The following is a 25000-nucleotide window of genomic DNA, read 5'->3' as shown; positions in this document are numbered from 1 at the left end:
TGGGATTCGACTATGATTTTTTTCTGGGATTCCTCAAGGGCTCCATTCTAGAAGTACTTCTGTGATTCTTTCAGGAACAATTTATTTTACAATTCCTCCAAAGATTCTTTTAGGAACTCTTCTTAGGATCCCGTGTATTATTTAAGGAACTCCTGCAGGAATTAAACCACTACTTTCTTCAGGAATTGTTTGAGAATTCCTTTAGGAATTCCTCTAGAAATTGCTTCCGGAATTCCTACTGGAATTTCTTCAGGAATTGCTTCAGCGATTCCTCAAGGACTTCCTCCTCGACCTCTTCTTAGGATTCCTTCGAGATTTCTTCAAGAACTCCATCTGCGATTCCTCCAAGAATTCCTTCAGAGATTCACACAGGAATTTCTTCTGTGATTCTTTCAGGAACAACTCCAGGGATTATTAAAAAAAATCTTCTACGGATTCCCCCAAGAACTCTTTTTAGAATTCCGTCGGAATTTCCTCTTCGATTTCTTTCAGAAACTCTTTCAGTAATTAATCCAGTACTTCCTCCAGGGATTGTTTAGGGATTCCCTTAGGAAAGCCTCTTGGAATTGCTTCCGGGATTCTTCCTGGGGTTTCTTCAGGAACTCCTGCAGGGATTTCTAAAGGAGTTCCTCCACGATTTTTTCAGGAATTCTTCCTGGGATTCCTCTAGGAATTCTTCCTGGGACTCGACTATGAGTTTTTCCTGGGATTCCTCCAATAATTTCACCAGGGACAATTTATTTTTAAAAAAATCCTCCAGGAACTCTTCTTAGGATTCCTTCAGGAATTCTTCCTTGTATTCCTTAAAGAACTCCTCCAGGAATTAATCCAGTACTTCCTCCTGTATTTGTTAAGGGATTCCTTTGGGAATTCCTCTAGAAATTGCTTACAGAATTCCTTCTGGGATTCTGTCATGAATTCCTCAAGGGATTTCTGGAGGGATTGCTACAGGGATTGCTCCACGAACACTTCTAGGGATTCCTTCAGGATTTCTCCAAGAATTTCATCTCTGATTTCTTCAGGAATTCTCCCAGGCATTCCACTAAGAATTCCTGCAGGGGTTTCTCTAAAAAATCCTTAAGAAATTCATTTAGAGGCTCCTCTAGGAATTCCGCCAATAATTTCTCTAGGAATTCCTCTAGAGATTTCTCCAGGAGTTCCTCTGGAGATTCCTTCAGGTATTTCTACAGACATTCCTCTAGGATGTCCTGCAGGGATTCCTCCAAGAATTCCTACAGGAATTCTTTCTGGCATTTTTCCAGAGATTCCTCCAGGAATTGATTCAGGAATTCCTCCAAGAATTTCACCAGAATTCCCCTAGGAATTCTTACAGGAATTCATCCAAGAGTTCTTAAAGGAATTCATCAAAGACGTTTACCAGTGACTCCTACAGGAATTTCTTCAAAGATTTCTCCAGAAATTGCTTTAGCGATTCCTCAAAGAATTCCACTAGGGATTCTCCTATGCAATCTTCTTGACCTGGTATTTATTTAAGCATTTTTCCAGGGATTCCTCCTTGGATTCTTGCAGATATTTCTCCAGGAATTCTTTTAGCGATTCCTCCAAGAATTGATTCAGGCACTCCTCCAGGAAATCCCCAGGAGTGCTTCCAGGAGTTTTTTCCTGGGATTCCTCCAGGATTTCATCCAGGAATTTCTCTAGAGTTTTCTCGCGGAATTCCTCCAGAAATTATCCCAGGATTTTTTTCAGGGATTTCTCCAGGAATTTCACCAGGAATTGATCTAGGAATTCCTCCATTAATTCTGTCAGCAATTCTTCCAGAAATTTCTCCAGGAAATCCTTCACGGATTCCATCAAAAATTCTTCCAGGATTTTCTTTAGGAATACCTTCTAGATTTTTTTTTCGGGTATTCTTCCAGATTTTCCTCCAGGAATTCCACTAGAAATTTCGCTACGAATGCCTCCAGGAATTTCTTTAGGGATTTCTCCACGGATTTCTTTAACCCTTCAGGACGCGCGCTGTAGTAAAAAGTACAACACTGCTAAAACATCTCGATCGTCGTATACAGCGCGAGCGCGGTGCAGTTTCAGCGTCAAACAGGCGCGCGTCCTAAAAGGTTAAGGACTCCCCCTGGGATTCTTACAGGAATTCCTTCGAGGATTGCTTCAGAAATTCCTCCATAAATACCTCTTGAAATTCCACCACAAATTTCTCAAGGGATTTTTTCAGAAATTTCTCCCACAGTTCCTCTTAAAGCCCAGATTCGTGTTCAAAAGGAATCGCTCAAGAAAGTTCTTGAGCGATTCCTTGCGGAAACTTTCTCCAGAGACTGCCATTTGAATTGTCATTTTTTCGCAACTAAGTACTGCGATCGAAGAAAAATGTTTTTTTTAGTGCGATTCAGGCAAGGAATTACTCATGTCTCAAGATAGGCCGAAAAAATCCTTCTAAACAGCCCTTAAGATTCCTACAGAACTTCATACAGTAATTCTTTCAAAAGATTTATCCAGAGATTCCTTCAGGAATTGCTTCAGGAAATCTACTTCAATGACCTTCCAGGAAATTCTCCAGGAATAGCATAAATAATTTTCCATGGAGTCCTCCATGCATTCATCCAGGAATGCCACCAAAGATTTCTTCAGGAATTGCTTCGGGAATTCCTCCACAAATTTCTCCAAGGATTCTACCGGGGTTTCCTTCAGGTTTTCCATCGAGGATTTCTCAAAGAATTCATCCAGAAATTCCTCAAGAAATTCCTTCTGGAACATAACAACCAGCTTGGTTGGTGTTGCCGGGATTCACGGTAATTCCGCTATAAGGTTCAAGGTAGAATTCTACTATCATGATTTAAGAGAATCTTGCTGTCAGAAATTAGTAGAATCCGGCTTTCAGATTTCAGTCGGATGCTGTTATCGTTGCCATCATTCAGATGAGTCCTGTAGTTTGGATGTAAGGGCATCTCTTCAAGATTTAGGATAATCCTGCTGCCAAGATTCAGGAGAATCCTGCTGTTAGAATTATAAAAAATTGGCTGTTAAAATTCAATTTAGAAGAATCCTGGTACCTGGATTCTAAAGAATTCTGCTGTCGAGGTCCAAGAGAATAATTCTGTAAGGATTCAGGAGAATTCTTGTCAATATTCAGGAGAATCCTACTGTCAAGATTAAGGAGAACTCTACATTTCGTATACAGGTAAATCTTAGGTAAATACTGAGGTCATAATTCAGGAAAATCTTGCCATCTTCAGAAAAAAAGACCAGCTGTCAAGATATAGAAGAATCCTGTTGAAATATCCTGTGGTTATTTTCTGTGTCCAGATCGAGGTGAATCCTGCTGTCAAGATACAGAAGAATCCTGCTGTTAGAATTATAAAAAATTGGCTGTCAAAATTCAATTTGGAAGAATCCTGGTACCAGGTACCTGGATTCTGAAGAATTCTGCTTTCGAGATTAAAGAGAACCATTCTGTAAGGATTAAGGAGAATTCTGTTGTCGCCAAGATTTAGTAGAATCATGATGTCGGATGTCAAGAAAATTCGGCTGTCAAAATACAGGAGAATTCTGCAGCTGTTAAGAGTCAAAAGCTTTCTCCTGAAAAGATTCTTTAAGAATAATGATTTTATGGAGCAACTTGATCTCAGGTTGCAGTGTAATCGTATGCTAATGTAAGGATTCAAGAGAATCCTGTATCAGTACTGTTGGGAAATATTCATCTATGGCATAATGTTTCGCTTTAGTTAGTCCCACGATGGTCTGCCTGCAAATTTTATCTCTGCCCTTTAAGATCATTTCGGATTAAGCCTTCTGCTATGTATAATGTCCTTTCATTTATTCTCATCAATTTACGTTACGAACTTTCTACCACATGCTCACATCATTTCATCCGAATACTGATTCTGAGCGACGTTGCTCGACTGCTGCCACATTTCCTCGGAAAAGCTCTCAACCTTACAAACCACATCCTGGTTCGCCATCTCCGAGCCACTCATGGATGGTTCCGCGTCGCCCCCGCCATCGGAACTCCTCGAATCGTCCAGCGGGGGTCGTTTCCGTCCGGGACGACATGTTGACTTGCGGAGCTGCTTTCCCGCAGCCCGCGATTTGCTGTACCGGAACAGCTTTGTCCGGCAGAACTGCTCCAACCGCTGCGAGTCGTACGCACTGTCCCCGAGCAGGACGATGTTCAACAGCAGATGGATCACGTTGGCGAACTCTCGAAAGCCTCGGGACGACTTCTGACCCCGATTGATTCCGGTCCACGTGAAGTTGTTCCAGAAATCACGCGTAAACAGGTAGTCCACGACGGTGTACAGGGCGTTGTCTCCGTTGCCGGAGCAGCTCTTCGGGTGGACAATCTTGGAGAAGTAGTCCAGCTGAAAAAAAGTGAAAGGATTATTCAGAACCACATTTTCTAGATATTGAGACTCACGTATTTCTGCTGGACGGTCGGATCGGCCAATCGGGTGTTGAAGTCGTCCAATTCCGGTTCGGTACTGATTTTCTTGTGCTTCTCGGCTTCCGCCTGTACCGGAAGGATGATTTCCGAAGCAAGTCTTGCCGCCTGGCGGCTGTGGAATGGCGGCTGGTTCTGGTGGTCGTAGGCCATGGGGAAGCTGTTCTGGTTCGTGTGGAAACTTCTCTCGGCAGCCGCCGCTACGGCCGTTTGGATTATTGAGTTAAGATCGGCCTTGAGATGATGGATTTCGGTGCGGAATGTCGAGTGGGTGAGGATATCTACGATACGGATAAGTCAAAATCTACACACAAGATCAGATGATTTAGTAAACAACAAACCTTTAGGAATTGCCGTTGACGTGGATGGTTCTGGATTTCTCCGCCTGAGAATGACCTGAACGGCTGCCTCTGCCGAATGGTAGTCTCCGAACTGTTGAAGGACAATTACCGGATAGCTGTCCGTGTCAATGCCATCGTGTAGGACAGCACCCTCCTTCCGCAGCGAGTAGATCGCTTCTCCGTCCATGAGTTTTGGCCACCGTAGACGGTCATCGTTTAGCCAGCTGGTTGGAACGGCCAGTATCTTTAGGGCCGCCGTTTTGGAAACAAACTCTACGACGGCAAACGTTTTGCCGGGGTTTTGTTTCTTAGGAGCAAGAGCATCAGCCGGAATTTCTACGAAATAAGGTTTTTGTGGTAGATCATCAAGTGAGCCATTGTCAATGGCAGGATAAGCTTCTACCGGGTACGGTGTGCTTCGATTACTTGGAGTTAGTGATAGATTTTGGGAGGACATTTTTTCCCGCAGCAAGCGATACTTTTGGGCGGCCTGTTGGATTTCCAGCCCGAAGGTGTGCGTCGCTTCGAGTCGTTCCTTGCACTTTGCGCAAAAGTAATGAACTTCCGATGGCATCGGGGGATCCAACCATACGCCGAAGTGTTTGTTGGCCATCCAGGATAGGGATTGATTTGCGATGGAGGATCGTCCGTTGGCGTTGAACATGCTGCCCAGGGTGTCATGGCAGAGGCACAAACGACACCAGATGACTTGCAGGGGGACGTTGTTGCTGGAATAGTATAGGTTTCATCAGTATTCAGTATGATGTTGTCTTTAGTTTCAGATAGTGAAAAATGAGGAAGAACTTCTTCACAAAGTTTATTAGGATATGGCCGTAGCCTGGAATATTTCAGTCGGAATTTACATAAACACTTCTAGAAGTATTCTAGAAAAACATCTTATCTGCATTAAGAAGAGTTTTTTTGTCTAAGTTTTGAAAACTTTCCTGACAGCATTCAAAATGTTTTGGACAATTTTGAAACACTACTGTCACATCGATTCTTCAGTGATGAAATTCTGTGAGATGACCTGAAACGCCCGTGAAACTCCCTGAAATAACCTGAAACCTCCAGAACCCTCTAGAACCCCCTAAACCGTTCTTGAAAGCCCCCTTAATATCCTCTGAGAAACGCCCCTAAAATATTCGGGAGATTTTTGTTAGGTTCTCCGGAATGAATTTCCAGAGAACCTCTGGAAGAAATCTGTTGAAGAAGTTGAGTAGGCTACAAAATACCTCTGCATAACAACCATTGGTTAGTTTATCAAAAATAGCAATTAGAAAGTCATGTACGGGTACCATAGCATAAACACTATTCTATGCCACGCTATGCCATGCTAAGCTGCAACATACTGTGGCATCCTGATATTAGTATGTGAGAGAGACGAGGCAGTCAACGAGGAGATCGGCAATCGGATGGAGATCGACAGTGTATTGCTCCTAGTGATAGTACCTTTTTAATAGTGTAGAATACCGATGTAGTGAAGTCAATTAGGTATAAAATATGGAATATCACATTGGCGATCCTGCCATGATGTTGGCACGTTTGAAATTTGTAGTGAAATGTACGTTTGGAAGATTGGGAAAGTGAGGAAAAAAATGTGACAAGCTTGAAATATTTGTCTGGTGTGCGTAAAGTGAGTGCCGCGGAGCGTCAATATTGTAAGTATAGGTGATGTGTTCATGCAACATGGTTGCCAAAATGGTTCGTTTTGGCGAAAGATAAAATATTACTTGCGCAGAGTTTTAGCTCATTGCCAAGTACGTTGCGTCGGGTTTAGCCCATGGCCAACAGAAGTATTGCGCCGAGTATAGCTCATGGCCAATACAATAAAAAGAATCGAGCAGTTTTTCAACTGTTGCGTCGGGTTCAGCCCATGGCCAACAGAAGTATTGCGCCGAGTATAGCTCATGGCCAATACAGAAGAATCTCGTTACCGCTTGAGTAGAGTATCAGCTCATTGCCAAGCATTTGAATTGTTGCGTCGGGTTTAGCCCATGGCCAACAGAAGTATTGCGTCGAGTATAGCTCATGGCCGATACAATAAGAAGAATCGAGCAGTTTTCAACTGTTGCGTCGGGTGAAGCCCAAGGCCAACAAATAAATGTGTGTATTGAGTCGAGTATAGCTCAAGGCCAATACGGTGAGTTGAAAAGAAAAAAAAAGCTTTAGTGCATTGGGTACGCATTTTTAAATTTGAAAAGGGTTATTTATGCCCATGGCCGTCACAACATAGTTCAAGGTCGATCGAAAACGAAAAAAAAACTAGAGGTTGAAATGCAGATGTTTCAGAAATTTTAATCAGTAATTTAAAAAAAAAAATAATAATGAGAACATCAGAAATTATAAAAGGTGTGATTTCTGGCAGCACGGTGCATGCACTCACTCTCGCGACCACGTGGTGGCACCAGAATGGTCATTATCGATGTTTGGCTGTACATATTTGTTTTAGCACACAAGCACATGTCAGCTGTGGTGAGATGCCGGGCAGTGAAGGTCGCAAAGACCAGAGCAGGTGGCAGAACCGCCAGAACACCCGACGATCGTTATTTTGTAATCTCCTCAGATTTCAGTCCGTATTGAGAATGAAAATTTGACAGGATCTCGCCTCCTAAAACGCGAATATTAAATCAAAATAATGTCGTTTCGTAAACGGCTCATTAGCTTTCCACCGCGGTGCACCGTTGCGTTGAGCTTGATTGTGGAAAAGTGTTGCTTGAAGCGGGTGAAGAAGCGGCTGCTTAGTACATGTGTCCGCGGTGCGTGCTTGTCGACATGCGTGAATATGTGTGAATGTTTTAGTCGCATGGGGCGCATGACGTAGCTCCTCTCGCTGCGTGTTTGGTATATGGTGGTGACGATTACCAGAAACGGAGTGAGATGAGTTTGGGGTGGTGTGCACCAACGTATCTCCTTCATGCATAGTTTAGTTCGCTGAGTACATACGTACGTTGGGTGCCCGCATTGTGAATAGTGGAAGACTAATCTTGGTGTACGTGTGGGACAATGAGCACGGTGTGCTGGTTTCAGTTGTGATAGTTTCACACATAATGCTACCGAGCGCGTGAGTTCATTCGACAAGATGTTAGGCAACTGACAGATCAAGCCGTCTTTGGGTTTTAGCGTTTTTAGCTTCATGAGGGCAAAAGGAGCAGTTTTGATCCATCCGAATGAAAATTTATGTGCGCATGCCTCGACCAAAAGTGTTGAGACGATTGTGAAGCAGATACACGTTTAGTATACGCGAAAAAAAAACAAAAAAAAATACGAAGTTCAACCCTAAGTTTGGATGTTCACTGATAGCTTGTTTGAGCAAACCTGTATTTTTGTCTTGAATCATTTGATATAAAACACATGGTTAATGGCTGAGTTTCTTCTTTGTAATTACAGTGCAAATGGATGGGAAAAGTAAGAAGAGAATAAAATGATAGCGTTAAAAAGAAATGTAACATGACTCGTTATATAAATTATTTGAGCGAGCAGTTCGCAGATTTGCAAGTAAGGACATAGCGTAACATTTTTGTTACGCCTCCGTGCAATTCAAATGTAGCTGTCATGTCACTTAACCCTTTATGAGGCCGAGAAAACTACACTCAGAATAAAAAACACATTAAATTTAATAGTTCTGCACTTAGATTGTGACCAGTTGCTTTTACACTTGGAAAATAAGTGCAGCGCTATTGAGTCTTTGTCGATTCAATCATGATAGAATGTATGTGCATCGCTGTTGATTTCCAATCGTTCAGTGCATAGTTATCATTATGACGAATAATATCACAATTTACACGTGGGATTAGCTTCAAAATGTAAATAAATCCAAATTTCGCATAGTCTACGATCAAACTGGTTTTATTCGTTATACTTAACACTAAATTGATCAATTTAGACCCTACCAAACTGTTAGCCGATCAAAAAGTACATTCTTCTCGCAGCTGTATTCGGTCTAGGATCCGGCAGCTCCCAAAATCGTCCACGCGTTCGTCCTTGGTGACGGTGAAGGAGCGGCGACAATGAAGTGCAATTCTATGGAAATACGAAAGGAATGTACGTAGTTTGAAAAGGTTCTTAAAGATTGAATAACAAGTGCACTATACTTACCTTCAAAAACAACAAGAGACTCGGGCGACGGAGCACCACGAATGTAAGAGTTTTTTTTTCAACACTCCGCAACCAAATGTGTGTCTTCTGAGCGCGCCATGTTCGATTCGGATTGTTATATTTGTGTTTGGATTTTATGTTGACTGTGTTGCTTTTTATGTTGCCCCACTCTAAATATATTATAGAAAGAATGAAATATAATAATGTAACTTTTAACTTGCATTAGTTGCACTTAGAACGATTTTTTTCTCTCTCGTTCGTAATCTATGTGCTTTCTGCACTTAGATTCTATCAGTAAATTAATTTGAGTGTAGAAGAGTAGTCAACGCATACTATTATGGAAAAGAAATTTTCAGTGTGGATAAGGCTTAACCAAAACTGTGTAGTCGAGCTTTTGTTAACCCATAATTTGTTTACGTTTTAAAATATTTACCAAATCGACAGTTTAACAACAAGGTTGAGTTGATTTTCTTCAAGAAGTCAAATTTAACCATTTTTGAGACTACAATCGGCCAAATTGCTGTTAAGGTTTTGTTTAGAACATAACCACTATTACATTATTGCATTATGTGTAACTTTGCGTAAAAGAAAAGAAGATCAAAATAAGTAATCATAGAGTAGAAACGAATAAAAATGGTTGGTTGCAATATAGTTACCACCGCCTTATAAACGGTTAACAGCACAAAAGAAAAAAAATGAATGTTTTACTTGATGCTTTTTCAGTCAACTTCAGTGTTCGGCGAAACTAGTCTATTGTATTACTGCATGGAACGATGTGGCTTTTTTTTAAAATTCACGAATGAAAAGAAATTTAAATCGGTACTCTTTTCAATCCAGTCTACTCGGTTCAGAAGGGGATTTCGACTTAAGTATCCAGTCACCGTGTATTGAATAGATACATGTTCATGTAAATAGTTAATTGTTAGTTTTTTTTTCTTCAAATACGGGGGATCGAAAGGGAAATTAAGATTTTCACCATCAGCTAAGTAATGGTCATGGTGATATATTGTTCTTAAAAAAAAAAATGAATCGATCGATTTTAGAATAAGTTCCAAAACAAATGATAACGGATTTAGAATTTCAAAAAGTCATTGTAGCCATGATTTTGATTTTTTTTTTAATTTTCGGCGAGGTGGTACGTGTTGTTCATCATCTAGTTAGACTTCTTTACTGTTTTGGTTCATTATATGTAGTGTTATCTTTAGTCAATTTGTAAACGTAAAAGTGACACCAAATTTTCATTTAACATCACTGAAATAGAGTTGATTGCTTTAATTCAATGTGCCATTTATGTCCAATATTATTTGAAAATATAGTGCACCAATCCATGCTACATTAACAAGATAATTTGCTAGTAGATGTCGTACTATAAAAATTTCAACAACCGTTGTTACAGTATTGCTCATTTTAAGAAAACTTCCCTTTTTACAGTAGAACTCTGATTTTTTTTTTCTAAATTCCATAATAAACATTTTTCCCTATTTGTGTTGGGAGGAGCAGGAGTGAGAGGTTTCAAGTTACTAAGTAATTACTAAGGCTAGAGTAGAAATGAAGAAAGCAATCCTTACTAATTTAACAGAGCGTCTCCTCGAATCAAAACTCAATCATTATAATAAATCGACTATTTGATTCTGGTTTATTACTTCCCATGTTAAATAAAATTTTGCAACTTACTACAAAGCACTCATGAGGCATGTGCGTTTGCATTATCATTATTTGTAATAGGTATTTTGTATTTGAACATTTCTGCAAGGGGAGGATGTGGCATCCTGATATTAGTATGTGAGAGAGACGAGGCAGTCAACGAGGAGATCGGCAATCGGATGGAGATCGACAGTGTATTGCTCCTAGTGATAGTACCTTTTTAATAGTGTAGAATACCGATGTAGTGAAGTCAATTAGGTATAAAATATGGAATATCACACATACCACCGTAAACATCGAATTGATCCGTAACCGTGTGTGATCCATAACTGTGTATACACGGTATGAATATGAGAGCTTGCAATAAAGAGATTCAGTCGTTGTTGAACCGTTAAAGCATCAAGAATTTTTAATTACGATCTACGACATCTCAACCATCTAAGAGGTTATGGGCCATAACTGAAGTTGAAGATTTGAAGTTGGAATCTCTGAAAGAATTGGTTATGGTATTCTCGTGAAAGCCTTGAAACTATCACTGGAGAAAACCCTGAGGTATCCCAGTAAGAATTCCTGGAGAAATGTTTGAATAATTTTCTGTAGGTATTTCCGGAGAACTCGCGAATAATTTATCGAATGACATAAATAATATTGTAAAAATATGTAACTGTGGCGAGCGTATCACTAATATGTAGCTTATTTGACGTACGATGTTGATATTATTTTATATTCCAGATTAACAACCAAAAAATCTATTAATTCAACCAAATGCCATTAAGATGACGAGGAAACCAGGATAAATTGGGCAGACAACTGATTCGAAGCAGTCTAACAATGGTATGCCTGAACGTTGATGAAGCGTATCCTTTAGAGTTTACCCTTCCACCAGCAACACCCAATTTCCCGTGACACCTAGGCCTGAGAGATCGTAGAGCTGTCTACATTTTTGATAGGTGTCCAAAACTAACCATATTTTTCCCAGTGGCGGCTCGTAACCTCACTTTTTACCTGTTCAACGACCCTAAAAGTTGCATTTGCGGAGAATTCAGGATCAGAATCAAATTGAAAATGGGCGGAAACGGCTATTATCGTCATTTTCTACAAGTTACAAGTCAATTTATTTTGAGAAATCAAGAATTTGCAATCGTTGAACAGGTAGATTTGAGGTTAGGGAATCGCCACTGATTTTTCCATTCTTCAGCAGTCGCAAGGACGTAGCCAGGCCAGTGCTCGACCATTGGAGGATTGCGTTAGTCTTGTCTAAGAGTCAGAGATTAGTCCCAAATCTTTGTGCTTTGGTTCGGACGGGAAGGAGGAAACCCCTATAACAGTGAGCTAGGACTGTATCAATTACGAATTTGGGCGACTCGCTTAATACTTATGCTAGCTCTCAAATAATGGAGTTCTATAGGAAAAATCCCGGAGTTCTAGGAAAAATCCTGGAATTCACCTGAAGGAATTCCTGGACAGAATCGCTGAAATGTACTCAAAAAGAAATGTCTAGAGGAATTTAAGAAGGAATTCCAAGAGAAATTCATGGTGCATTTCCTGCAGAAATTTCGGGAGAAAACCCTGGGAGAATTCCGAGAGAGTTTCCTCTAGGGGAATACCTTAAAAATTCCCTAGAGCGAAAGCGCATCTAGCATTGTATAACTTATTTGTTCAAATTAAGTCACAGTGACTTCTGCGCAACCAAAACCTATGCTGCCGTGATTCTTATTGGAAATGTGTGAAAAAATCCCCTGAGGACTTATTGTAAGCATTCCTGATGGAATCCTTAAATAAACTCCTGAAGAAAATTTTGAAGATATTCATGGAGGAATCACTGGAAAATTTTTAGGCAATTGCTTGCAATTCCAAGAGAAATTTCCGGAAGAATCCATACTCAAAATTCGGAATGAGATATCTGATTAAAATCCTGAAGAAATCCTAGGATAAGTCCTAAAACAATCGTTGGAGGAGACCTTCGAGGCATTCCCGGGGGTATTTCTGAAGGAGTTCCTTGACAAATGTTTAAAGAGAATCCCTGACGGCCTTTATAAAGGAATACATTCAAAACATCCCTGAAAAAAACTCCTAGTGGAATCTCAGAAAAAATCAATGGATAATTTCTTGAAGGGTTTCTTGAAGAAAAAGAATATCAGGATATATTCCTGAAAGAATCGACGAATTTTGCAGGAGGTGCAGGGAGTATTCTGGATGGATTCCTGAACAAATCCGTGGATGAACTCCTAGAAGATTTTTTGGAGATAATTCCTGGTTCCTGTATGCATTCCTGGAAGCTATCTTAAAGAAATCCAATACTAACTGCTGGAAGAGTTCCTTGAAATCTTCAGGTAATCCTGAGTGCACCCCTGGAGAAAATTATGGAAAGACTTCTGAAATTTCTGAAAGAACTCCGGAATCAATTTTTGAAGAGGTCCCGAGAGGAATTTCTGAAGAAATCATCAGAGGGATTCCTGGGAAAATTCTTGGAGAAATCCCAGGAGCAATTCCTGGATGAAACCCTGCAGGAATGCCTAGAGGAATTTAAGGAGGAGACCGTGTAGGGATTCCTGGAGAAATCCCTACAGGAATTCTAGGAGAAATCCCTGGAGGAATTTTTGAAGGACTATCTGTAGGATTTTATGGAAGAATCCCTGGGGAAAATCCTGGATTAATTCTTGGAGCAATCTCTAGAGAAACTTCTGGATGAACCCCTGAAGCAATTCTCGGAGGAATCTCTGAAAGAATCCAGGAGGAATCCCCGGTGGAATTTCTGGATGAATCCCTGAGGAATTTCCTAAAATATACCTGGAGGAATTCTTGAAAATACCTAAAGAAATTCCTGGTAGAATCCTTAGATGAATTCCCTGGAGAAACTTCTGAATAAATCTTTCGGTGAATTCCTAGAGCAATATATAGAGGAATTCTTTGAGGAATTTTTAAGAGATCCCTGGAGGAATTCTTTAAAAAATCCCTGAAGCGAGGAGGAATGCTTGGAAATTCCTAAAGAAATTACTGGATGAATTCCTGGAATATTTCCTAGGGAAATTCCGGTAGGAATCTCATGGGAAATTTCTGAATAAATTTTTCGACGAATTTCTAGAGAAATTTCTGAAGGAATTCTTTGAGGAATTTCTGGGGAATTCTTGAAAAAAATCCTGGAGAAATTCCTGAAGCAATTCCTGGAGGAATTTCTAGAGAAAATCTGGAGGAGCTTCTGGACAAATTCCTGGCTGGATAAATTCCTCAAGGAATTTCTGGAGGAATTCCAGGGGGAATCCCTGAAGCAATTCAAAAAGAGATCTCTGGAAGAATGCTTGAAGGCCTCCAGGAGGAATTCCTGAATAAATTCCTGGAGGAATTCCTGAGGGGATTCCTGGAGAAACCCCTGAAAAAAATCCTTGAGGATTTCCTAAAGAAACTCCTGAAGGAATTAATGTACGAATTTCTGCGCGAATTCCTTGAGGTATTCCTTAACCAATTCCTGAATATATCCCTGGAGGAATTCTGGAAGCAACTCTGAGGGGTCCCTGGAGAAATTCCAGGATGAAATCTCGGAGGATTGCCTAGCAAAATCCCTTGATGGAATTCCTGGGGGAACTTCTACAGGAACTCCTAGAGAAACTTCTGGGGCAATGCGTGTAGGAATATCTAGAGAAAGATCTGGATGGAATTCCAGACCTGACGGAATTTTTGGATGATCTCTGGAGGAGATCTTGGAGATCCAGATCCCTGGAGGAATCCCTGGGTGGGTTTCTGGACAAATTCTGGGAGGAAATCCTAGGGAAATTTCTGAAGGAATCCCTGGAGAACTTCTTGGAGAATTTACTGGAGAAATTGCTGTAGGAATTCCTGGAAGAATTCCTTGATCAATTGCTGGAGGGATTTCTGAATCCCTGGAAGAATTCTTGGGGTAATTCCTCGATTAGTTTTTGGAGAAATTCTTGAGGGAGTCACTGGAGGATGTCCTGCTGGAATGCCTGAAGGTAAGCCTAGAAAAAAATCCTGGAGGAATCCACATAGAAATCCCAATAGAAATTCCTAGAGGGATTCTTGGAGGAATCCTTGGAGATATTTCTGGAAGGATGCCTGTAGGAATTCCTGGATGAAACTATTTATTTATTTATTCCTTTTTTTCTACTCTATTGGGATTCCTGGAGGAATTTTTAGGGGAATCCCTGCAAGAATTCTCAGAGGAATTTCTGGAAGAATTTTTAAATTCTCTGAAGAATTCCTAGAGTAATTCTTGGAGGAATCCCTGGAAGAATTTCTGGATGAATCCCAGGTAGTTTTCATGAGCGAACCCAAGAGAAGTTTCTGCAGAATTTCCAGGAGGAGGAACTGAAGAAATCACAGAAGGAATTCTTGGAGACATCCTGAAGGAATCCTAAGAAGATTTCGCGAAGAAACCCCTGTAGACATCCCTATAGCAGTTCCTTAAGAAATTCCTGGAGGAATTCGTGAAGTAGCCCCAAAGAGGAATTCCTAAGGGAATCCCGAAACAGTTCCTGAAGGAAAGTTTCATCGGGAATCTATCTTAGTGGTTTTCCGGAATGGCTTTTCCACAGTTACTCAGGATTTTGCGGAAGATTTCTACAAAGGTAGAGATTTGTTCATGAGGATTTTTTTTCTGAGGCCTTTCTCTTGAAGTTTCTCACGGGATTTCATGCGAGGTTCCGCCCGGTTTTTTTTTCTTGAAGGTTTCCATATTTTATTCTAAAATCCCAGGTCCCAGGTCCCCTAAAATCTAATGTCCCAGGTCATCACAGGTGGTGTCTTCCAAAGTTCTTCTCGAGATTTGTTCAAAAACTCTTGCGGAGCTACTCGCAAGATTTCACCTGGATTATTTGCGGGATTTCTCCGCGAATTTTTACACGGAATTGTCCCAGGAGATATTTTGAGAAAAAAAAAACATCTGGGAATATTCCTGCAAGAACTCCGGGAGTCACTATTAGAGAAATTCAGGTTCCAGGCAGAACTTCCGGGAAGAACTGGAAGTTCTCCAGGGACAATCTCTAAAAAATCTCAGAAGGATCACAGCAAGGAATCGTGGACACAACTACGAGGAAAATCCTAACACCTCTGAAAGTAATCATGGGAAGTACTCCATGAGAAATACCAGTAAGAGATCCAGCAGAAATCCCAAAAAGGAGAAGAAACCCTGGGGGAAAGTTCAGTTCAGTTCTCTGAAAGACATCCCGAGGGCAACACCGGAAGGAATCCTCTAAGGAAATTCCCGGGAGAAACTCCGAAAGGAATCGCAGATGAACCTACAAGATAAGTCTGGCGAGAATCTTTGGGAAATCACGGAAGAAACTTCTGTAGGCATCCCGAGAGAAACGATAGAATCTGGGAGCAAAATATGGATGCCTCTGGAAGAAGTTCCGACAGGAACTTCTGCAGAATTCGTGAGAAAGGCATGAAACAACCTTGAAGGAGCTCTAGTAGAAACCCAGGGATAACTCCTGCGGAAACTGTGGGAGATAATGCGCCCACCAGGTTTTTATTAGGGTAATTCCAATTAAGGTTCTCCAAATAACTTCTGAGCAAAACCAGAAGGAACTTACTGGAGTGTTTCCTCAAGAAAATCATATTTATACATATATTAAAACTGCAGGAGGAATTTCTCAAAATATTCCCTGTAATAAATTCATGAAGGATTTCCATTAGAAACATCTGAAATAAAAAATCCAGAATGAACTTCCAGAGGAATCCCAGAGAGATCTGCAAAAAATCCAAACGGAACTCTTGGATGAAACCAGAAAAGAGTTCCTGAAAGAATCCTGGCAAGAGTTCCTGAAGAAATTCTGGAAGCAGTTTCTGAAAGAATTCCAGAAGAACTTTCCGGAATAAATTCCAAGAGGAATCACAGAAAGAGTACCAAAAGGAACCCGGAAGAAGTTTCCGGAGAAATTTCTGAAGCAATTCCTGACAGACGCCCAGAAAAAAAAATCCGGGACGAATCCCTGATGGAGCTCCCGAAGGAATCCCGGATGGAGTTCCCGGTGTAATTACCGTAAGAAGGAATTCTAGAACCAATCCCAGAAGTAGCTCCTAGAAAAATCCGGGAAAAGCTCCAGGAAAAATCCCGGAGAAGTTTTTCAGGGAATACTGAAAGAATTTCCTATAGGATTACTGGAAGTATCTTCTGGAGAAATTCCAGAAAGAACTCCGGGAGGATCTCGCACAAAATTCCTGGAAGGAAACCCTGCCAGAATTTTGGAAGAAGTTTCTGAAGGAATCTCGGGACGAATTCCTGAAGCAATCCCCGAGAGAACTCCTGGAGAAATCCCGAAAGAAATCCCGGGTAAAATGGCTGGAAATCCCAGAAATACCTCCTGGAAGTTAAAAAAATATGTTTGAAGACATTCCAAAACAAGCTTTTAAGATATTTTAGGATAGAATTCCTGGAGGATGATGGAATCTAGGAATTTCTGAAGTAATCTCAGATGGTATTCCTTAAGAAATTCCAGAAAAAAATCTCTGGAAAATTTCGAGTGTTTCCTGGAGGAATTGTGGTAAGAGCTCTTGAAGGAATCACAGACGGAATCTCTTTAGGAATTCCACAAGAAACTCTCCGAAGTACCCCAGAGAATCATCAAGAACTCTCTGGGAATCCCAATAAAACTCTTGGAGGTGTCCTGGAACAAATTTGTGGAGATACCGCGCAAAGTATTTCTTGGAGGAATCCCGGATGGCATTCCTGTGAAATCCCAGGAGAGAACGAACCGACCCTTATTCATTAGGATCTCAGTGCAAACAGTTCAATCACGGAGGAGCAACTATTGACATGTACAGTCAGTCTAAACTAAGCTAATCTTGATTAATGAAATCATCTATAGCAAATGCTTTCGATTAGGTACTCACCGGTAGAACAGCGTCGGTTCCTGGTATCCTGCCCCGGTCCCGTCCTCCGCCGGAGGCCCTCCTCTGTCGACGAAATGGGCATTGCAGATACGGGCTTCCATCGGAGAAAGTCCGCCGGTTCCGACACGTATGGCATCATGCCACCGGGATTGCAGCAATTCATCTCTCGGCAGCGGCGTGGTCCACTCGATGTGTCGATTGCTACATCCGGGAATGCAGCAGGTAAACGACGACATATCCGCCCGAAGAATCGTTGCACCAACAAGCTAAAATCGCTAAAATTTTATCTAACATTAAATTATGATGTTTTCTCTTCTCGAGTTTGTTGACGAATATGCGATGAAAGCAGAACAGGAAATTTCTACGGACGGGAAAATCGTTGCACGTTAATGTCGATTTGATCACTTTGCGGTCAATGAAAACTCAACTAATTCATTTAAAAGTCGTTAGATTTCACTAACTTATTAAAAAATTTTAGTGTTAAACTAACATTTCTAAGAACCTAATGAAACACTTTTCAAATTCAAATGTCATAGGTACTTTTCTGTTCCTCAAATTTTGATCTTTTCTGATCAAACGCTATAAAATTCATTTTATGTCGGATCGGAACCGTGTCAGATTTTTCTACCTAGCATCAGTGTCAGTGTCAGTGATGTGTCATCCCGTCGCGTCGCGTCGCCGTTCATTCCGTGACAGTGACAGTGCAGACGCAGAGCTTCGGTCGGTCGTTCCGTTCCGACATCTTTTTCATCGCCCAGGACGCTGCTGATTTTCGAGTCCGTATTTTTGCCAAGCCAACGTTTCCGTTCCGTGACGACGGCACATAATGGCAAAGAATAATCATCTGCTGATCAAGAGCGACGTGAACAAGGATGAGCAACTTATCGCGCTGGTGGAGCAAAATCCGGTCCTGTACACACAGACCCATCCGAAGTATATGGACTCCAAGTACAAGCAGAAGGTTTGGGACACTATCGGAGCGTTCATAGAGGAAGACAGTGAGTATTTTTCCCCCTAAAGTATGCAATCTCGATGATAGATTATCATATGTATTCTCAAACACGTTATTCTAGCTTTGGCATGCAAAGCCCGTTGGTACAACATTCGCGACAACTACCGTAAATCGATTCGGAACAATCTCACCCGAAGCGGTTCCAAGAAGGCCAAGCTGTACAAATATACCGAACAGTTAAGTTTTTTGAGTAATTATGTGGAAGAACTGATGCGAGATCACGTGACCATCAACAACGACGATCAGGAGACTCGATCCACGTTGCCATCCCCTACGCCACCTGATGAGGAACCAACTGTGGAGAACGAAGAGTATCTAGAAGATGCCATTATGAAAGAGGAAGTCACTTTCACTGACAATGAGTACTCGAAAGATCCACTCACTACTTTGGAAGCAACGCCATCTACCCGTCAAACCACTTTAGTAGATAAACCAAGCGCGTCGAAAGATACACGATCATCCAAGATCGTCCGAAGAGTTATGCGACCCGTGTACAAGCGCGTGATCCACACACCTGGCAATCAGTACAGTGCCACAACCGTCAGCACAGCAGAGCCATCTACCAGTGAAAGCGCCAATCGTGTGATGGAAATGCTCGCCAAAAAGGTAATCTCGACCGCGGAAAGTCACGATCCGGTGGATGCGTTTCTGGCGGGACTTTCCCCAACGTTGAAAACCTTACATCCGATCTACCAGAATCTGGCCAAGTCGGAAATTTTTGCAACCGTGCAAAAGTACGAGATCAAGCAACTGACCGAACCTTCGCCAAGTTCTACGGTGTTCTTCACGGATCAACAGGCTCGAAAGTGAAGCTGTGGGACCCCGATTGTGCGTCCAACAACGGTTTGTGATAGATGGATGAGGAATAGGAGATTTTAGAATTAAGGAATAAACTACGGATACATAATATAATTCGTTTCTATTACTTCTCACATTATCGAGATGATCCCTGCACCTCTATGGTCCACTGCACGAATTTATGCTGACCTGCTTACTCTCACAGAAAATTTGACGCCGACACCGCTCAAACGTCAACGTGTGAGTGTAAGCAGGCCAGTATAAATTCGTGCAGTAATCCATAGGGCACCGCACTGTTTTGATTTTGTATGGGATTTTGACGTTTCGTGGCCTTGTTGTTTACAAAATGTCTGTAAGAGTGAAAGAGAAGGAGATAATTTCATGCACTGCCCTATAAAAAGTTTAAATTAGTAGGAGGTGATGCAAATGCTACCAGTGCTACATCCTTGGTTACGTATGTTTATCTGTGGATGCATGCTCGATTGATCGGTTGGTTGCTATGTCAGCGACCAGATTATATTTGCATCGCAGCAAACAGGGCAAATTTGAACTGGAAAATGAACATTCGTGCAAAAATGTTACCCAAGAAGGCAGCAAATTCCTTTAGGTCCCATTCCGTAAGAAATATAAAACTCTGGAACATTTGATCCTTTTTTCTTCACAGGTAAGTTCTCAATAGATTTCGATTCAGAGCATATCTTCTATCTTTTTGTTCTACAGGTGAATAATCCCATCCCGTAAACTGAAACGTGAATTTCATCGAATGCAAGGCATTTTTCCGTGGTGCCCTGAAAAACGTGCTTCACTCAAGCGATGGTGTTCACCAAACCGGCAAGCGACAATACATCAGCATCCCGATAGGTAAGTAACATTGTAACCCTCAATTTAGTTTGCTAGACTACAATAAATATTGTCCCTCTACGGTATAACTTTTTAACCAACTTTGCGGTCTTCGACAAAGTTGTTTGGCCTACAGTCACCTACAAGAATACCACCTACCGGGAAAAGTAGAAAATTTAAGATTTATACATACATTTAGGCAAGTTTACCCATACAAACTTCAAGTTCGTTGAGCGCCCCCTTGGACTTTCACGAGGTAAGACTTGACTTGAACTTTATGTTTTTCATATAACTGTGGGGCACCCTAATCACCAGCGATTACTCTCGGAGTTTCTTCCAAGACTTCTGTAAGCAAATTATTCAAGATTTAATTGGGGTTTCTTCCGGAGTTTCTTTTAAGATTACTGAAAAAGTTATTGCTATATTTCTTTCCGCGTTTTGTTTCAGAGATCTCTTCGAGATTATCTCGGGATTATTCAGAGTTTTTCTAGAATCCCTATAAGTTCTTCCAAAATTTCAGTAGGGATTTTAGCAAGATTTTTTTTTGGAATAACTTCTGGGATAACGTACAAGATTCATTGTAAGAAACTTCCGGGAAAGCAGTTTCTGAAGAAATTCCGAGAAAAAATAGGATATCCAGAAAACATTTTTGAGTGTCATCAGCACGAATTATCAACGAACTTCCAATAGGAAACCTTAAAACCTCTTAAGTGAACTCTGGAAGAAACTACGGGAAGAATCTCGCCGGAAATTCCAAGAGAATATTCGGAAAAAAAAATCAAAGCAACATCTGCAGAGGTCTCGCGAAAATGTCAGGAAAAACTCTTGCAAAACTATCCCGGAAGATCGTTAACAAACAATGCTGCAGAAACTTTGATATACTCTTGGAAGAATCTATGGTATACTTGGGAGTAATACTAGGAAACCCATCGGAATAAATCCCATGTAGAGGTTCTCCTGCAGAAACCCCGTTCAAAAACTCCTGCAGAAATCTTGGGAGAGGAGTTCTAATAGAAATCCTGGAAAGAATTGTCCTGGCATGCTGGAAATGCCCTGGATGAAATCTTAGGGGATATGAAGTTTGAGTTTGAGTCTTCTGATGACGAAGTTCTGAAATGCTTATTCAGTACACACGTTCCTGAATGCGCAGATATTATATCTTTTAATAAACTGATGTCTTTTCTTGTAGTAATGATTCTCTGGCTTCGGTTTGGAGTATAATAACTTTAGAATCGATTGAGTGGGCACTCAATTTCACTCCTTTCAAATCTCCTCGAGCAGACGAGTTATATTCTATTTTGCTTCAGAATGGATTTGATTATTTAAAAAACTAGGTACTTGCTTGCAGTTTTTCTACAAGGTATATTTCCAAATTTTGAAAATTATTGAGAAAAAGCGAAATAATTTTGTACGAAATTTATAACGAATTTAAATTACTTTCGATTGTAACTCCAAAAGGGAATCCTAATGAAATTCCTTAGTATTTATATTAGTCTAAAAGACTACAAGCATAAAACAAAATTCTTTCATTGCTATTCCAAATCAAAAGCCGTTGTTTTTTTTTTTGTGTTAAAACTTAATTATTCAACAAAGGTCACGACGCGACACTATCATCGGGTCGTTTCAGTGGAAAAAGTCCAATCTTCCGGAAGGTCTCCTCTGCCCGAACTTTGCAGAACTCCGTCGAGTACACCTCGTCAACCCATTGCACCACCAGTTCGGTTGTGGGTTCCTGTCCGGCATTGTTCCGTAGCCACGATTCCGAGCGGGTTTTGTACGCACTGTGCAACTCGGAGAATATACTGCCACTTTGAGCCTGGATGGTCTTGCTGTAGTGGCGAGGAATGGTTACCAAGTGTAGTCCGCTTGTTCGGCTGGTGTCGATCGTCGTTGGCGACGCTATCCAATCTTCGTGGTTGTCACAGACCAGCAAGGACGGTGATTGCGCGGATGTACTGGTATGTTCACAAAGATGTCGCATGATTTCTCGAAACAGCTCCTGAGTGATTGTTCCGGTGGAACTGGCTAGGCAAAGAATGCCACAGGGTGCGACTTTGTAGGATGGTTTGTGAGTGTTGGGGAAAACCACAATGGGGGGAATTCGTTTTCCGGAGGGATTCGCTATGGCGAAGACTTTCACCGGAATGTGGATGAAATAGGTCGGCTGAGATCTCTTGAACGTAGTCGCTTCTCCCATCAGAAAGAGTCGAGAACCAGCGGCGATGTCCGGACAGATTTTGTACGTTTTTTCCAAAGCTGAGAAACTTAATCCAATGTGAGACGAATGGTAGGGTGCACCACTTTTAGTAATTCCACAATTTTCTGGCGTGTTTTTCGAGATTTGCGGATTACGCTTCATGAAGCCGACTACCCATCCCATTCCGGTCATCTGTTCTATGTCCCATTTGGATGGGTATTGGATACTCTTTAGCTGCGCGTATTGAAAGGCTATTTTCCGTAAACATCGATATGATAGTCCGTACAACAGATTGATGGCATGAATAACATATTCCGCCAAGTCCGCTTCCTGTTTCTTGGTGAAAACTTGGTTGTAGTTTACGTGATTTGGTCGAAGAAGAGTCGACTCTTCTTGGAAACTCTTCCGCTTCCTGACATATCTGTACAGGGTCTGATGGGACAGTCCGTATTCGGTGGCAACCTGCCGGAGGACGCCTCCCTCCAAGACACGGCTGACTGCGGACTGCATTATGTCTTCGGTAACTCCTTTCAAGCGTAGATTCAGCGTGGGCATTTGAGAGGACCTCGGTGGGTCCGAATGATCATCTACCGCAGATGATTCTGAACTGTCCAAGTCCGCATCCTTTCCAGGAAGATGAGGTTCTGCCGTATCATTCGAATCGACATCCACAGGATCAGATTCCATCTCTTCCAACTGTAGTTCTTTCTTTACAACCGTTTCCTGTTCCGCTCGCGGTTGTTCACTAAACGGAAGAATTTTCTCCCGGGACATCTTCTGCAAGAGACTTGCGTACTGCGCCATTCCCTGATTTACGTCCAGCCATATGGAATGCACAACATCGAGACGAACTGTACAACCCTCGCAGAAGAAGCCGTCCCGAACGGAATCGTCAGCTGTCGATTCAAAGAGTTTGAAATGCTTATCCGCAATCATTCGGAGCGTTTGCCCCGGAAGCAGACATTGGTTGAAGTGGAACATTCTCTCTGATTTTTCGAAGGAGTGACACATCAAGCAGCTGGAAATAAATGTGTCGCTGGTGGTGCTGAAACAAGATGGAAAGCGGTTGATTGATAGGCGACTTCTTTGAAGGATCATACTCGATCATCCGATCTGATGCTTCCTAAACAAATATCTGGCGAACGGAATGTTGTATAAAAGTGAAGTTTCGAGACTTTTATCAAACTTGGTTTGAAAAAAGGTTAAAATTTCTACTTGATACAGCATCCCGTTTGGAAAGCAGTACACCAACTTTTCAAATACAGTCTGTTAAGATAAAAATAGGTAGATAGCTCGCATTTTTAAGAACACAAAACTACAGAACCAAAAGACGGATATTGCTAAACATTTTACCGATTAGTCACCCGTTGGTGGTGATCAATCGATCAACTTTTCAACAAACATCGTTATTTGGTTCTTTAGATTTGTGGCCTCGAAAAAGTGTTAATTGGGAAATTAAAACTGTTCTTGAAAGGAGAAAACGATCCTATTTGGTACTCACCTCTGGAAGATCGTAGGTTCCCGATAGCTTCCCACCGACAGAGATTGATCGGAAAAGTGCAAGTTACACACCACCGGGATCGGTTCCAGTGTAAGTTGTTGACCGGTACCCGCTTGGATGGCGTCCAGCCATCTTTGTCGTAGTTCCGAATTCTGAGGAAACTGAGCGGTCCACAGGGGACATGGGTTTTCGCATCCCGGGACGGTGCAAGGTGGAGGCATTGTATCAGACATTGAGGTATCCAAAGCCGATTGTGCTATGTGAGGTTCTATATCTGAAAGTGGGTCAGAATCGGATTCGTACAGATCTGCTTCATCTTCTTGCGAATCGTGGGACGTTGTGGATGTCGATTTCAGAGGAACTGGAGCTTTCCTCTTTCTCCGGGCATTCGCTTCTGAAGCTGACTCCGAAGAGGTGACGGGTTCCACGGCCGCATTGTCAGACACTGTTTTGGTTTGTATTTTCCTCTTCATGGTTGTAGCATTCAACGACTCGATTCTGTAGTCGGAATCGCTATCATCGGAAGCTGACTGCAGTTGGTTGCGAGTTTCGGTGTATAGTGATTTGACGCTGTAGTCAGAATTACTATCTTCATTGGGCCGTATCGGCGAACGTTTGCATGGAAGCACTTGTGATGTCAGGCCTAGATACTTGAAAATATCGATTGGTTGACTAGATTCTCCGAAGTTCTCACCGTCTTCCTGTATCTGAAATTGATATTTAATAGGGTTTAATAAAACTATGAACGCTTTCCCTGTGAGTGAAAGTTTGTGAAAGTCCTGAAGCTAGTAAGTTTGTACAAATTGTAAGACGTGCGTAAGAAGCATTTATCATTGGGAAGAACTGCTTCTTCTCGAAGAATTATCAACGTTAGGGATTAGAATTAGAAGAAAAGATATTGTATATAAGGCTCCGGCACACACATGTTATAAATTACCTCAGACTCTGATGTTTCGGACGATTCCGTCGTATTGCACAAATCTCTCGCAGTTCCGGAAATTCTCAATGAAGAATTTTGATTCGAACTTGGTCCACCTGTAAATCAAATGTACAGCGTTTACTCTCAGTGTTTTAATCAATTTGAATCTGGATATAAATTTTCATGAATTGCTGCAGGGGATTTTTTTATTATCGTACAAATTGGTACAAAGTTTCTCAGAATGAATTGCTCACTAATATTCCTTCTCTATTCCCAACCGATTAGGGCCTGTCCATAAACTACGTAGACTCTTAGGGGGGGACGGGGGGGTCTGGCCAAAGTCTACGCTCCATACAATTTTCGAAAATTTTGTATGAACAAAAGTCTACG

At 41.5% G+C, this 25000-nt stretch overlaps 4 protein-coding genes across 4 annotated transcripts in view; 2 read left to right on the top strand and 2 right to left on the bottom strand.

Annotated features, from left to right (window-relative positions):
- Positions 1 to 25000, top strand: part of LOC109431575 (titin) — a 146331-nt gene that overhangs the window by 66023 nt on the left and 55308 nt on the right. The gene's annotated exons all lie outside the window — the stretch shown is intronic.
- Positions 3776 to 17895, bottom strand: LOC115267916 (uncharacterized). The gene is made up of 5 exons (XM_062856297.1): positions 17772 to 17895; positions 17344 to 17704; positions 4756 to 5483; positions 4391 to 4695; positions 3776 to 4334 (listed from the first exon to the last, which is right to left on the bottom strand). The coding sequence occupies exons 2-5, from the start codon at positions 17577 to 17579 to the stop codon at positions 3831 to 3833; spliced, it is 1773 nt and encodes a 590-aa protein (XP_062712281.1). The 5' UTR covers positions 17580 to 17704; positions 17772 to 17895; the 3' UTR covers positions 3776 to 3830.
- LOC109404084 (uncharacterized) lies at positions 18004 to 19267 on the top strand. The gene is made up of 2 exons (XM_019676943.3): positions 18004 to 18341; positions 18417 to 19267. Exons 1-2 carry the CDS (start codon positions 18170 to 18172, stop codon positions 19163 to 19165), a joined length of 921 nt encoding a protein of 306 aa, XP_019532488.3. The 5' UTR covers positions 18004 to 18169; the 3' UTR covers positions 19166 to 19267.
- On the bottom strand, positions 21546 to 24726 carry LOC109426273 (uncharacterized; the record flags this gene model as incomplete). Its single annotated transcript, XM_062856296.1, is given in 3 exon segments — positions 21546 to 23235; positions 23692 to 24398; positions 24629 to 24726. Coding segments are annotated over 2 exon segments (2121 nt in total). The 3' UTR covers positions 21546 to 21587.

This window comes from Aedes albopictus, chromosome 3 (genome assembly GCF_035046485.1).
Source record: "Aedes albopictus strain Foshan chromosome 3, AalbF5, whole genome shotgun sequence".
In the NCBI taxonomy this organism is placed as follows: Eukaryota; Metazoa; Arthropoda; class Insecta; order Diptera; family Culicidae; genus Aedes; species Aedes albopictus.
The sequence above is the reverse complement of the archived record's forward strand: the minus strand, read 5'-3'. Positions and strand labels throughout refer to the sequence as shown.